The 1,332-nt window shown below is 39.5% G+C and overlaps 1 protein-coding gene across 1 annotated transcript; it reads right to left on the bottom strand.

The window, feature by feature from the left end:
• Nucleotides 1-636: 636 nt before the first annotated feature.
• On the bottom strand, nucleotides 637-1,256 carry LOC108357068 (putative protein TPRXL; the record flags this gene model as incomplete). The annotated part of the gene is made up of 2 exons (XM_017608163.1): nucleotides 637-767; nucleotides 842-1,256. Coding segments are annotated over 2 exons (546 nt in total), but the record flags the coding sequence as incomplete, so codon positions are not given.
• Between the last annotated feature and the right edge of the window lie 76 nt (nucleotides 1,257-1,332).

Here is a 1,332-nt window from a genome sequence, read left to right as displayed (position 1 = left end):
CATTTAAAAACTGGACATAAATTTTGGGAAACTTAGATGCTGAACATAATTGTTTGATCATAAAATTTTTTTAATCTAATAATTGGCCATACATTTTTATGGCATAACTTTTAGGCCATTTAAAAATTGGATGCCCATTTCGGTTATTTGAAAAATGGACAAAAATGTTTGGTCTCTTGAAACCCAAACAAATATTTATGGCGGTGACAAGCACAAATATCGTTTCACCTTTGACAGATGGATAAAAATATTGACAGTAAAAACTGATGAATGTTAAAAATCTATAACAAGCTTCAAAAGGCTACTCTGGTGGAATGCATTACATGCGCAGTTGTTTATGTTCAATTTCCCAGGTCTTTTTTCAATTTAATTGCCACTATGATTTACATCAAATTTTCAGACAAAAAAAATTGTATGTCCTATTTTTATGCGGCCATAAATTTATGTCGAGTTTTAAAATTACCAAAAATTTATGTGCAGTTCTTAAATTTCCAAAAACTATTGGCCAGTTCTTCAACTGTACAAAAAATTTATGACCAGCTTTTGAGTTAACAAACATATAGATTCAGCTTTTAATTTAATTTGTTAGCCGTTGGGCTGTCAATAAAAATGGACTCGTAAAAAAAAATTACTTACATTGCCATAACTCCTCATTGTGGAAGGACTTAGACTGAATAGACGATTTATGTGATGCGTGGGTGAGCAGCCTGAACTGGTGGTCGACGGCGATATAGATGAGGCCAGCTCTGCGAAAATCGGAGAATGTTCTGCGATACAAGAAAACATATTTACATTGGAATTTAATTTACAAGTTATTTTGTAAAACCCGCACCAAACTCACCGCTCATGTCAATCGAGGGGGACAATTCCCTGGTGAAGCCAAACAAATCGCTGCCACAACTGCCAATGCTGCTGCTACTATTTCCGTTGTTGGTGGTGGTGTTGCCGTTACGCATATCTGCCGAATTCAAGGTAATGCTCGGCTTACGCAAATTCAAAAATTTATGCGCACCGCTGGTGGGTGTGGCTGTAGCTGTCTGTATCGACAAACCGCTGCTGCTGCTATAGTTGCTACCATTGTAGAGCAACGACGATGCCGAGGATAACTGTGAGGATGGCGAGGAGCTGCCACAAACCACATTCGGCAGCTTATGTGACTCCAATGGTGAAGCGGATTTCGGAAATGAGCTGGACGCATGAAGCGACTGTGTCGGCGTAGCCGTATGGCGCTTTAGCAGTATCGGCGCAGGTGGCAGCTGTGATGGTGAATGTTTATAATAAGTAGAAGAAGCAGCGGCACCACCCACGCCACCATTGCAAGCATTTTGTAAG

The sequence above is a fragment of the Rhagoletis zephyria genome, unplaced genomic scaffold (genome assembly GCF_001687245.7).
Source record: "Rhagoletis zephyria isolate East Lansing unplaced genomic scaffold, Rhagoletis_zephyria_1.1 Rzeph_scaffold_69903, whole genome shotgun sequence".
Lineage (NCBI taxonomy): Eukaryota > Metazoa > Arthropoda > Insecta > Diptera > Tephritidae > Rhagoletis > Rhagoletis zephyria.
Note: the sequence above shows the minus strand (reverse complement) of the source record. Positions and strands in the feature narration are given on the sequence as shown.